Here is a 12,712-nt window from a genome sequence, read left to right on the forward strand (position 1 = left end):
CACTTACAAAAATTTTGAATCTATCTAGACACCACCACGTGTATGATCTATTTAGGTATTAAGTTAAAGTGACAACTATAAATATATTATTAATTTACGATAATATATATCCTTATGACTATCTATGGGGGAGGCCTACAGCAATGGCTAGTTAACCGCTGAAATGATGATGATGATAATATCGTCATAGTCGTAGAATACTGACGGATATATATATATATATATATATATATATATATATATATATATATATATATCCGTCAGTATTCTACGACTATGACGATATATACAATACCTTCAATGCAAAGCCAGGAATTTTTTACAATAAATATATAATTTTCCACAATAGAGAAGTAAGAAGTATCTAGTAGAAATAGAAAGAACGCGCATAGAAATTAAGCTTATCACCAATTGTTAGGACGCAATGTTATTTTGACGACACCTCATTAGATCGATAGGTTAGGATTATGCAGAATTCGTTCGTCGTACAATGGTGCCAGTTTTAGCAGTATACGAGTAGAGTATAATGGCTTTACCTTGTGTTGCGCCAACAACTAAAAGATTAGCACCGTTCGGAATATTTATCTGATATGAAGATCCACATATTGAAATTTCCAATGTAAGATAAAGTTTGCAATAAATAACTGAGAGCACTGTCGATCACTTATCGTCATCACAGTCGCGTCGGGCCGCGTGTTACTAGAATGATCAAGTATTTGCAACACGTGTCTCTATGACGGTTGCTCCGGCGTGACTGCCGGCCGATCGCAAACAAACTTTAACTGACGACCACAATGGGCTAATTAGAATGGCGAGGCAAGCGGCGCGGGGTGGTGGGGCTCCACCGCTCCACCCACGAACCTTCGCATCCGCTTCATGGACAACATTGATGAGATACTCTGATCTTATCAATGTCCTCAGACCACTGACAGATCAATCAGTATTGGTATCAGATTCAACAGGTTACTTTTTGTTCACTGCTTGTTGTAATCAGATCTTCATGCTGATGATTGGTGATTAAATTGTGAATGGAGATTTGTTTGCTAAAAATCGCACTTTGTTGTTAAACGTGTTATAATGAGTAGCCTAATACTTAATACTTTTCTTTAAACTTGTTTCATTATAAGAGAAATTGGAGGAACTTTGGGACTCTAGATTCTCTAATTCTCATTTTATGATCAGGTGATGTTCAGACATAAAACAAATTTAGCTCAATTTTGTGAACCAAAATATAAAATTAGGTAGTACCTATCGAATGTAAAATGAAAAAAAAAAAAGGTACAGAACTCGGCGACTTCTGTCGCCTTGATGAGTCAACGACCCTTCAATGTCAGTTTGAGATTTGTAGAGAATCAAGAGTACCGAGATGTAATCAAATTAATATTAAATGTAATAATTTGAAGCAATTTTGTATAGAAATATAATGAAGATAATAATTTGTAATATTTCTGTGAATGTAAATGATATATATTGAATAATATATGAGAATCATCAAGAATGTACTGTAAAAATAGTTTATTATCTATAGTCAGATAAAGGCCAATCTATTGAAGTATGATTAATTCTATACGTTGACGCTATGTATTTGTTTACGCCTACACGTAACAACCACACACATAAGTAAGATATACGTAAATAATTTACACATTGATCAATGTACACATTATTTATTTTCTTTAATTATTCCGTAAAGAAATCTCCATGTTAGAGTTAGCACGAGTATCTGTTTTGTAAATATTTAAAACTAAAGATTTCGTAAAAAATATCAATGTATTTCTTCTCTGCGACCAAAAATGTAAACTAATGATGATATCTAATAATGGTTCGGTGAAGTGATTGTGTAGACAATGATTGATGATTGTTGTATGTAATACAGAATGTGAACGATAGTGCGGTATTCAAATTGTCTAGAGTTCTAAACTAATATATAATAATATGTCGAACCGTATTGCACCAAAAACTGCACAGAATCAGTTTACAGCCCATATGTAGTTAATGACAATGGGACACCAAATGTGTTATCTTGTTCTTTTTCGATGTATTTTAGTTTCTGATTGTAAATACTTAAAGATTATTTTTGTTCGCAATAGTTGCAACATTAACGTATTTATTTTTATTGTTTCTTATTTATTTACAGGCAATGATGTGTAGGTATATTGAAATAGATGAATTAATATTTTTGTAACCATCACAGGACGATCTACATATATTTTTTTTTTATTATGGTATAAACATCATTTTACAGTTAAACTGTAGAATAAGAGAGGGTGTTGGCATTTCATATGAAATAAGATATGAAAATAGGCTACACGGTTTTATTAACAATGTAGGTAGATATAGCAAGCCCTCGCACAAAACTGGTCCCTTTTTATGGACTTGGCTAGTTAACTGAATCATTTATGGACACTGGGAATATACGTAGCAGTAAGGTTGTCACAGAGCATATTATGTGGTCTATAGACTGGTATGCTATGTGTTGACTTTTATTGTAATGATGAATAAATTTTCCAGCTTACTGCACGAGCGCAAACTCCAGCAAGATTCAAACAAGAAGTTCGACTGTTTTTCTACTATTCAGTTTATAATTTCTTGAAAGTCGTAAATAAACCGCATGAATCACGATTCCAACATAAATCACTACGTATAACGAATGCACGATTAGTCTCGTGGTACTGTAGCAAATTAAATGTTTACTAAATTTGTGAGTAACCGTGTCTTATTCAACTTCGGTTTAATACAAGCACAATTCTTAAGTCTTTATAAGGGAATATTGCAGTAACAGGTAAAATGCGAGCCTTTATTTTTTTTTTATATCGAATGATGATATCTCTAAACATACGGCTACTATATTCTATTATATGAAAATCGTTTATTGGCCATTGGTCTATACCATGATTTGAATCATTATTATTATTCGCCTCAACATTAAAGTCTAGAATGTAAAATTACATTGTTAGTTATATCAAATAAGAAGGAACTCGATTATCTATTTCCTCTATATAGTCCAAAAGAGTCAAATTACATTTTACAATACAAAAAAACACATGCGGCGGTTGCCATGCGACTATCTCTAAATCGAGAATAATTTAATTTTACTCTACACCGCCCAGACGAACCAAAAAAGTATACGCCGGCCGTTGCTTCTGACTACTCTCCCTACCGCCGGTAGCAGCTGACAAATTATTAGCCATTCAAATATATTATTATGTGTAATTAATATTTTATTAAATAGACATATGTTTACCAGTGTCAAGAATATATCTACATTTAATTTTTTGACCTGTAAATAAGGTTTAATTAAAAATGCCTGAAGTGAAATTGCAAAGATATTATTTTTGCGAAAACCACGTTACGTTTATTGCAATTGACGCGGATCAGCGTATAAGTATAGGGATAAGTTGAAAATAAAACCGACGATGGTTAAATCATGTCTATTGTATTAGGTATTAGTCACTTATAAAGTGTCGCACAAACAACGTAGTAATTTCACGCAGATATGACTAAACATTATGAGTGGTTTCATTCATAGATGCATTCGGTCGAGTGATCACGAACCATTTAATGTTTATAACGTGGAAAGTTGTGTCATTGATGACTAGTATTACGAAGACGTCGTATATGATGTAAGAATTACGATATAAGAGTTTTAAGTTTTTACAGTTTTTATGTGAAGTCAATAGCGTCTAATGTATTTAATGAATTAGTGGCGAAGGTCACTGCTATATTCACTACAATGAATATAGCAATAGATAACGAATGATTATTACAAATGAATGCAGCAAATTATTCGTTAGTATTATACAACCACAAACTAATTGGATTGTCATATCAAACATTGTTTTCTATTTTATTTAACGGATCAGCTTGTTAACATGATCGTGAATATATATAAGTCCTATATACGTATAGGTCCTTTTTACTCAATTTAAAAAGGAAACTATATATTCTGTTTTTAAGTAGAACTTAACCAATTGAGAGTTATAATTTATAATATTATTAGTCAATTCATCGGTGGAAGTTGCACTCTGAGTCATTGATAGCATACAGGTGCATTACACTTGCTTAGTTCCTTCCTTGTCGGATAGTCTCTATGCATCTGGGTTCTCATTCTAGTTGACTCACCGTTCATTCGCGTGACCGCTTATCACATAACACACGCCACGCCATGCGCTACAATACCGTAGAGTAGATGTTGCCTACCTGCGCGTGCGCTGATTACAACCATCTATGAGTCACCCTACATCCTGTTCCACCATACTACTTTCACGAATATTAGCACAAATTCGAAAGCTTTTTCCTTTGAAAGGTTGCCAAAACGTATATGTATGCATACATTTTTTTATTGTGACCATTATTTTATTATTATAATAAAATTGTAACTGGATAATGTCTGTATATGAAAGACATTTAAGAAATATTGATGTAAGAGGAAGGAAAAACAACCAACTTTTGTAAATTTTGTTTGTCTGTATATTTTCAGTATAGTGTTCTGAAGGTCTAACTTGTACAAATTTTATTTTGGTACATCATCTAGAAGTAGACTATTTAATTGATTGATTTCTGAAAACCACGTATACGAAGTAGCGGGCTAAAATGTAGTTATTGATAGTAATATCTCTATGTCATACCTAACTAATAACAGATTACTGAAAGCAGTACATATCTATCTACTTATTACTGAAAGGAATGCATTATTTGTGCATCTTATCTCAGTGATAAATTGTTATCCACAATTTTCATATATTATTTATAGACTTTATCGTATCGTATATTACTGATTGTGATGGCATTTTAATTCAGATTAATTTTAATCTTTTGTTAAGGAAATGAAATACTCCGCATTATGATCATCGTACAATTTCGAAACAATATCTATGACATATTAAATTTAGTTGATATCATTGATATAAATATCACTGATATTTCATTCGAAAAATTACACAAATTAAGTAATTCAGTATTAACTGAGGTTGATTGAATAAGTTTCGTTTCAAGATACATATTAATAACATAGTAACAAAAAGATTTAAATTACTGTGTTTTATATCTCGAAATTGTAAAGAGTTTAAATTTGCATCTAGTAAAATAAATGTGTTTAATGGCATGATTAAGAAGCTGCTTTCCTTCAATTAAGGTTTAAATTATTTTAAATTAAATAGCCTAGAAAATAGGAGACAGTTGTTTGACTAAAGATTCTTCCATGAACTTATAAATGGTATCTTTTCTTCTTTCCTTCTTTCTGCAAAAACTCAGGTTATGAAATGATCTTCCTGCCGCGGCTTGCCCTAGAGGCTACAGCATGGGGTTCTTTAAAAAAGGCGTATTAAGGTTTCTTAAGAACCGCAACGCGCACGTGACATCCCTGGTGACCATAAGCTACGGTAATCATGTTAACCATCAGACGCGCCGTACACTTGTCAGTAGTAAAAAAAAAATTTGGTTTGCCATTTTGGAATATTTAATAAAAAGAAATCAATCCCTTTAATGTGAAATAAATAAGCATATTTTCAAGCATACCTATATATTTATGCACGTCATCTTTTTATGTTATGTGGCCAAAATAACTAAATAAAGAATATTCCTTTTCTTCTGAAAAATTAATACATGCCGTGGCAACCAGTAATTAAGCTAACACTATACACCTGAACTATTTGCATAAGATAAAAATTGTAATTATAGTGGATGTCTTGTTGCTCTAATAAATAAATAAAAATCGCCAAGATTGAATTATTCACATAAAAGTCTTTCAATTAGATTTTTTAAACTTTGTTGCTGTACATTATACTAGTATTTTTATTAAAAATTGTAAGAACAATAGGTATGTTTAGCTTGGTATGTCCCTAGTTGGATAAACATGAGAGCTTGATCTGACAGGATGCAAACCCGCATCTTTAAGTTATTCGGGCCGAATGCGTTCCCAATTACACAAAGGAATACTATCAGATAGCACGTGCAGGGTTAATATTTAAAAATATTTTCACAGATGTTTAGCCAGGTCTCATCATGTGGCAAACGGATACTAACGATGTGTATGTATATTAATATATATATACATACACAAATTGAACCGTCTATATTTTTAATTCTCATTCGTGTTTCGACCGTGAAGCAGTTGTGTTTGCCTGGCTGTCTTTTGGTTTGAAGAGTATAGCAGTGAATTGACAGAGTACAGAGGCATAACACCTTAGTCCTCAGGAATGGCAACGCATGGAGGTATCATGGACGAAACAATATATTCTGCTATGTTCATGGTATTGCTCATGTTTATTAGCGACGGTAACCACATTCCATCAGGTGGGCCGTCAGCTTGTTTACCATTCTAAGTTGCATAAAAAAATCATTTAAAGAATGACTACCTCTGAATATAGCAACGCGCGCAATTTCCCATGCGTTTTTTTACTTATTATTTATTTTCTAACTTTAAAGTTTTGACAGATTTGAGATTTTTTGTAGATATATAGCATATCTGCATCCGGAATGGTTGGTGGTATATTTTACATGTAAAATTAATGTGATGTAAAGATAGAGGCTTCTGGAACTGGGTCCTCTCTCTACATCACTAGGCACGTGAATTCATGATAAATAGATTTAGGAGTCGATTCTGAGACGTCATTAAATCTATTTCAAAATTATTATTTTATTTATTTATATAGCTTTATTAACCAAATGAAAATTTGGTACAAAAGGCAGACTTTATGCTAGTAGTTAGTAATTCAATCAATCAACCTTAAGTATTTTAAAAATGTACTTATATTAGAATAAAGATTTTGTTGTAATATTAAATCGAAGTTTTAATTTTAGAGGTACGTTTAAAGAATGTTGTCCCAGAATTGATCCCATAGTAATTTGTAGGTTGTATAGAAGAAATATGTAGGATTTTTTATCTTCATAATTTGTAGTTCTCCAGCATATAGTCTATATTAGAATTAAACAACTGACAAGCGATGTAGTACATACAAATTTTGTAACAATTGCAAACTAGAAGCAAATCCCTTGTTTCCTTTACACTGTTTACATGGAGATCTGGTTGTACAGTAATCTGCGACATATTTGGTAAACAGATAATAAGTATCTACCTACAGCGACATGTTCATCCGTGAATAACGTTTGATACGTCTATTATGTCTATTAGAAGCCTTCTAGATAAGTGTTTCCTGAGTGTTCATATTATTGAAGGCTATTTGAGCATCGTAAAACTAGAGCGGATAATAACAAGAGTATTATAACGTTTTTTAATATTCTTAATTGTGTCATTTTAATGGCTTTGCATTTTTTTTTTATAATTTACCACACCAGGCATGAGATTGTACGATTTTACCATCGTGATATGATAGGGAAGTAAAATGTACGCCGTTGTATGGAGACGCTTTTAAATTTGCACGTGCATGGCATAATAATATATCGTGGACGTGATCTATGTTTTATATAGAAAAATTGCCAATTTCAAATTTTAGATTATTTTGTTCTTACTGTATGTTATTCAGAACCTTTATCTTTGTATGTAGAAATTAGATTATCTCCGTACTGATTAAATAAACTCATAATAGTCAAATACCACTATTGTGATAGTAATTTTAATTAGAGCCTTGCAATTTAAACATAATATGGAAGGAAGTGTTTTAAATGACTAATAAAACATATATTTTTATTATGTCTACATCCGTAGTATGTTTTTTTAATGATATGATAGATGTCTATATTAGGTTTTATATTTCCGTTCAATTAGCTAATTATGTTCTATTTTTCAGACAATACATAGTTACATCTATTTTTTAAAATGAAAACTGTTTAATCGTTAATAACATAAAGAATATACAGATAATATACAGATCTTTTTTTGTAATATTATCATGTTACACTAAGACGTAAGGTTTCAAAGCAGCTTTTTTTTAATCAAAATGATGATGATGACTATTTGATCCTAAGGCGTGAATTTGGGATCAAAGAGCCAGCTATCATCATGCGATCATAATCTCTTTAAAACGAGAAAATGTATTTATTAGTTTTTTATGTACATAATTTTTGATGTTTTTATGACAAAGTAATTTTCCTTTCATTTCATAATACATTTGGCCATTTTTAGTATTTGTAACATGAAAACGGTATGCTTGATTATACGTACGCTTAGGTATAAAACATGCCTAATAAGAGTTCGTTGGAAGAAATATTGTAGAATTGTAACAACTGGGGAAAACCAGAATGTACTGATTAGCATAATGTGTATAGAGAACGACGGCGCTTCTGTTTATATATGTAGTATCGAAGTGTACAGTATAAAAGAACTGTTATTTTGCTACTTTGTGTTATAATGACTGTATACATTGCAAATACTGAGAATATTCCAAACGAAGTTTTATGTACTTATATGTAAAATGATAAATTTTATTACTTAAGCAAAATTTACTTCATAGGATTAGATATTATTGATAGTTAATTTCAGAATTGTCTGACCGAAAGAATTTTAGGGTAGGCAAAAATGTAGAGTAGTTTTTAAATTAATATATTAAAAATGTTAGATACTTCATGAGATCAATAACTAAATTACATTATTTTTAAGTATTAATGCAATATCCTTGAAATATATGAAAAATAAAAATATTCGGGTTTTATGATATCTTTAACAAAGGCAGGTCAAATTACCGTTGAAATTTAACGCGATTATTACCTACATATATGTATTTCAAAAGTAAAACAATTAAGCTGTTAGCATGAATTTACCCCATAAAATATACATACATAAAATGAACAAATACAAAAACATTATCTGGCCGTTCGCGGTTTGTTTGTCAAGTGACGCATCCTAATTGTGTACATACGTCTGTAGTGTCTTCAACCAGCATGTTGCTCAGTTCTTCACCCAGTAAAAACAAAAAACGTAGCAAATCGCTTCTTTCCGAAATACATGACCGTGAAAATGGTCATTTGGTCAATCTATTTGTATAGAAACAAGAGTAGGCACTACACTATTTGTATAAATGCAATTGTTTGCCAAAGTTTCCTCTAAGTTTTTATTTGTACCTAATTTTTTAAAGTTAAATTTATTATTTATTCATTTATTTATATATTATATTATTAATAATTAAAACAATTCTTCGTGTTCTATCTACCCCATTTTTGTATTGGAGTATGGGAGTCTGTTTTGCTTGCTTAATTATACGTTTTAATTTTTCACAGAAATAGAAAGAGTAATAAGAATTTTGCTTCATTAAAATGTTCATCAAATTTAACAGACCACGACGTTGCGGTTCTTATCAAGGATATATTCTTATCATGGAATGTTTTTGATAAAGTAAGTTACATGTTCTTTGGATAACAAAATCAACAGTTGATTGGAACAAATCTGTCCAAGGGATAAGTCAGTCTGTGTACTTTGTAATTTTAATATATAATAAAGCTTAAACAAACAAACAAACTCAAAATTGCTTAGCTTTATGTGGTATAAATTTGTAGTGTATAGTAATTTACCCACCACCTAAAAATACTAAGCGAACGTACCCATCGTGCACTCTTCGATGTATTGTCCGGAGAAAGCAGTGATTCTTCCGAACGTACCTAAAACAAGAGATAATATTTGAAATAAAGGGTGGGTTAAATATTGTAGTGGTACCGATATTAACAATGTTGTTCAAAATAGTAGCTAAAGAATAGCGTTTAGTTTAATAGCGTTTAGCGTTATTGCTCTCAACTATGAACCATGAGGCCATGACTAAATACAATAGAATGCGCTGTGATAAACCAAGTTTTGATGTCAGTATTGTTGTATCTTAATCACCTGTTATCATTTATCATTAGCAAATAGTAGAAAAATGTACTATATACATAATTAATTATTATTGATGCAATGTACGTAATAAATGTGCAAACAAATATTTTTATCATATTATTTTATTATACATATATTTTATCGTCTTAGATAAGAAATCCATATCTATGAAGCAGTTTGATATTTGTTAAGCATGTTCAAAAAGAAGGAAGTTATTACTTCACGATATTTTCGTCAATTATGAACCGATTTTGATAATTAAATATTTTTCCTGTTTATAAAATGAATAAACAAATACAGCAATATGTATTTCCAAATGCAATAATGAGAGGCAAATTATGCAAAGTTTAACAATATATGATAAATAGATAATAATTAAAATAGAAAAAAGATATGATAAGCAGGTAATACACCCAAATATTTTATTATTAAGGATTATTGTGTTATTGTTTTTATTGAGATTATATTTTGTTATTTTTCAAACTGTGATAGTACTAAAACCGAACGAAATATAAAATTAGTTTTCAACCCAAATTTTATTAATATTCTGTATAAGAATTTACTACAAGAAATAAATAACATTTCAAAACCCTATACATGATTAGTGATGAATAATTAGTGAGGTAACGTGATTTTTGATCGGTATTATGATCGAGACAAAGTTGACTCACCAAGAGTTTTCTGAAAGCATGACACATAGTTCGTTTACCTTACAATATTTGTGTTTTACATATTCCATTTAAATATTATTTTTAGATTTACCTTATCATATCATTACATTTATCATTATGTTTACATAATTATAGCCGATCTGATAGCAGTTATTATATAACATTGGTCGCTTCTTAGTTTAGTAGCAAGTTATAGATTTTGATACATTATACTGTGTGAAAAGATTGTATACGTACTATAAATGAAGAGCATTGCGACATTTTGATCTCTCGTCTATTATAAGATAATTTTATAATTTTTTTCTATTTATTTATTTATTTTTAGATAACTGGGATCCATTCTTGTTAGTAAGTGTACTTAAAAACTATGTTAATACTTAATTACTAATAATGATCTAGTCCTCTCGGAGAGCATTTTCACGAGAGGACTATCCAATTTATTAACAAACATGTTCAGGATACTGTTGCTACTCCCGCGTATTCGACGTAAAAACGAAGCTGTCTTTTTTCGCCAGACTGCGTCAAAACTATCTGTGCGAGCGTCGGCAAACATCGCTGAGGCGTTACAGAAGCGCGGAAGCCGCAACAGTAACCTGAAACTATTATTAAATTGGATACACAAGGCATTGCAGGTCCCCCGAGTATACTGGAACCACTGACTCGCCGAATACAACGATGTACAATACGCTTTAAATAGTGTTATTTTTACTGCATCTGTACATCGCGCAAATCGGCGGGACAACATATTGGCTCGGACCGACAAAGCCCTACGCTCCCTCTCCATATCTACATCGTCTCTAAGGCTAGTGGTCACCAGGTGACCAAGGTATTTAAATTGATGCACTCTTCTAATTGGAACACTATCCAACATAATAGGAGGTATATATGTTGGACACCTGGTACCCGCCTTAAAGACCATGTACTCAGTTTTCTTTACATTGTATATCAAACCGTGTATATTAATGCCGTAATAAATTTTTAATTTCGTCATTTTCTCTTATTTACTATTCGTCGCGGCAAAGACTTTTGTTTAGTATTTAATTCTGTATTTATGATAAAATCAATTATATCGTAGGAATTACCATTGTTGATTTACCGCGTGTTAAATTTAATTACCAAAGTGGTTGTTTGGAATTATTAAAAAACAAATAACATGATACTTTAAAATGTAAACAATAGTATAATAAAAACGCTTTAGTCGTTTTAAGTTATAAATTTCGATGAGTTACATTAGTAATTCATCGAAATTTATGCGGTATTCCAAATTATAAAGCAAATATTAAAACCATATTTAGCGATCATGTTTAGCAAATTATTTGGGCGAAATAGTTTAGCCACTTTTTTTTAATTATAATCACAGAGACGTTTTAAAGAAATAATATGTCTTTTTATTGTTCAACACATTTCATTTGACGTGGATAATATGAGCATGCATCTTGGATTAGGGCCGGGCAGTGAAATCTATAAATAGACAGTTCATTGTCCTGTCATTGCTATTGATTGGTGTGTAATTTCAAATTTGACAGTAGTCAACTCCTTTGACATTCTATAAACGTTTGTTTGGGACACTTATTTTTTAACTTGACAGTTGCCAACCCTCATTGTTCGTGTGTTCCGAGTATAATATGAATAATAGTTATATTATTCTTGTGTAACGGGTCCCCAAATACAATCAAATCGTTCTGACAGAATGGCGAGTGAAGCCAATTGGACGAATGCCATGTAGGTATGTGAGCTAGGTAAGAATTATCTTGTCTAGACAGTTGGTCACTGCTAGCTCGTTGTTGAGTGAACTCGATTGTTGTCAAATTCAAAGAGATCAGGAAGTGTTATAATCTAAGCACATAATTTATATGTAAGTATGCACATATTATAAATTAATTCTGTCGTATGCTAATTGAGTAAACAACAATGTGTCTCTCTACGTTCCAAGAAGAGTAAAATGCGATGATAGAACTAAAATATAATGCCCCATGAAAGATAATCTAAATCGGATTCAACTGAGGTCAAAGCGTTATAGTAACTATAAATAATTATATCCTGTACTTCCTCTATTAGATAACAATAATACATGTACGAAAATTACAAATACAATAGAGGATAATTAATAATATACATTTTTAGGTAATATAAGTAATATTCCAATAATTATTTTGTGATTTAAAATTGTTTTATACAAACTTTAAAAGAAATAATATTTGTGGGTTGTATTATATGTTTAATTGTATTATATGGGTAATAACTGTAGTCGAATATCTTTCTTCTATACAGAGAGATT

The 12,712-nt window shown here is 31.0% G+C and overlaps 1 protein-coding gene across 6 annotated transcripts in view; it reads right to left on the reverse strand.

Annotated features, from left to right (window-relative positions):
• Window positions 1–12,712, reverse strand: part of LOC113517368 (NAD(+) hydrolase sarm1) — a 100,722-nt gene that overhangs the window by 18,610 nt on the left and 69,400 nt on the right. For 3 of the 6 annotated variants that reach the window (XM_052901643.1, XM_052901645.1, XM_052901647.1), the window contains one exon: window positions 9,496–9,552. The exons of the other annotated variants lie outside the window; for them this stretch is intronic. In XM_052901643.1, coding sequence (XP_052757603.1) covers window positions 9,496–9,552 — 57 coding nt within the window. The remainder of the gene's footprint in view (window positions 1–9,495; window positions 9,553–12,712) is intronic. 6 annotated transcript variants of the gene reach the window in all.

This window comes from Galleria mellonella, unplaced genomic scaffold (genome assembly GCF_026898425.1).
Source record: "Galleria mellonella isolate WM207_F2 unplaced genomic scaffold, CSIRO_AGI_GalMel_v1 utg78, whole genome shotgun sequence".
Classification (NCBI taxonomy): Eukaryota; Metazoa; Arthropoda; class Insecta; order Lepidoptera; family Pyralidae; genus Galleria; species Galleria mellonella.